This window comes from Myotis brandtii, unplaced genomic scaffold, assembly GCF_000412655.1.
Source record: "Myotis brandtii unplaced genomic scaffold, ASM41265v1 scaffold139, whole genome shotgun sequence".
Taxonomy (NCBI): domain Eukaryota; kingdom Metazoa; phylum Chordata; class Mammalia; order Chiroptera; family Vespertilionidae; genus Myotis; species Myotis brandtii.
In genome coordinates this window covers 1,160,031-1,160,627 of record NW_005354965.1, presented here as the reverse complement: position 1 = coordinate 1,160,627, position 597 = coordinate 1,160,031, and the positions used below count along the sequence as shown (strand labels likewise).

The window sequence follows — 597 nt, the reverse complement described above, 5'->3', positions numbered from 1 at the left end:
CTTACAGTCTGAAATTTTCCCTATAATTTTAATGGCAAGCTTTTTAAAAAATACATTTTTATTGGTTTCAGAGAGGAAGGGAGACGGAGAGATATGATGAGAGAGAATCACTGATTGGCCGGCGCTGGATCTCGGGCCTCAGGCTCTGGCACCAGCCCCTCCCTTGTGAAAACTTTGTGAAGGTCCCTGTGGCAGCCCCTTTGGTGTACAGAGTTTATTAAGTTCAAGCGCAACAACAAATCAAGACTTTTGGCTCCAGTTTTATTATATAAAAAACTATTTACACCAACTGGGCTTCAGGCAAAAGTACAAGTGAAATTATTGGTACAAAAGAATTTTGCATGAAAATGTTGGCATGTCTTTCCAGAACCCAAACAACATGCAGATGCTGTCAGAGGCAGGCACGGCTCCCATGTTCTCTCTCGTCCACTCGGTCACGTTTCCTGCACTGTGTGCAGGCCCTGCCCCGCGGGAGGCACTGGGCTCCCAGGAAGGCCCTGCTCTGAGCCCGGCCTGGTGGGGCAGGCAGACAGCAGACAAAACAGACGCATGACAGACAGCAGACAAAACAGACACATGACAGCAGACAAAACAGAT

At 47.7% G+C, this 597-nt stretch overlaps 1 protein-coding gene across 1 annotated transcript in view; it reads right to left on the bottom strand.

Annotated features, from left to right (window-relative positions):
• Positions 1 to 434: 434 nt before the first annotated feature.
• The window catches only part of IFNAR1 (interferon (alpha, beta and omega) receptor 1), a 20,811-nt gene continuing 20,648 nt past the window's right edge, over positions 435 to 597 (bottom strand). Inside the window, exon 11 of the mRNA XM_014535199.1 lies at positions 435 to 513. Within this exon, the coding sequence (XP_014390685.1) occupies positions 435 to 513 (79 nt within the window). The remainder of the gene's footprint in view (positions 514 to 597) is intronic.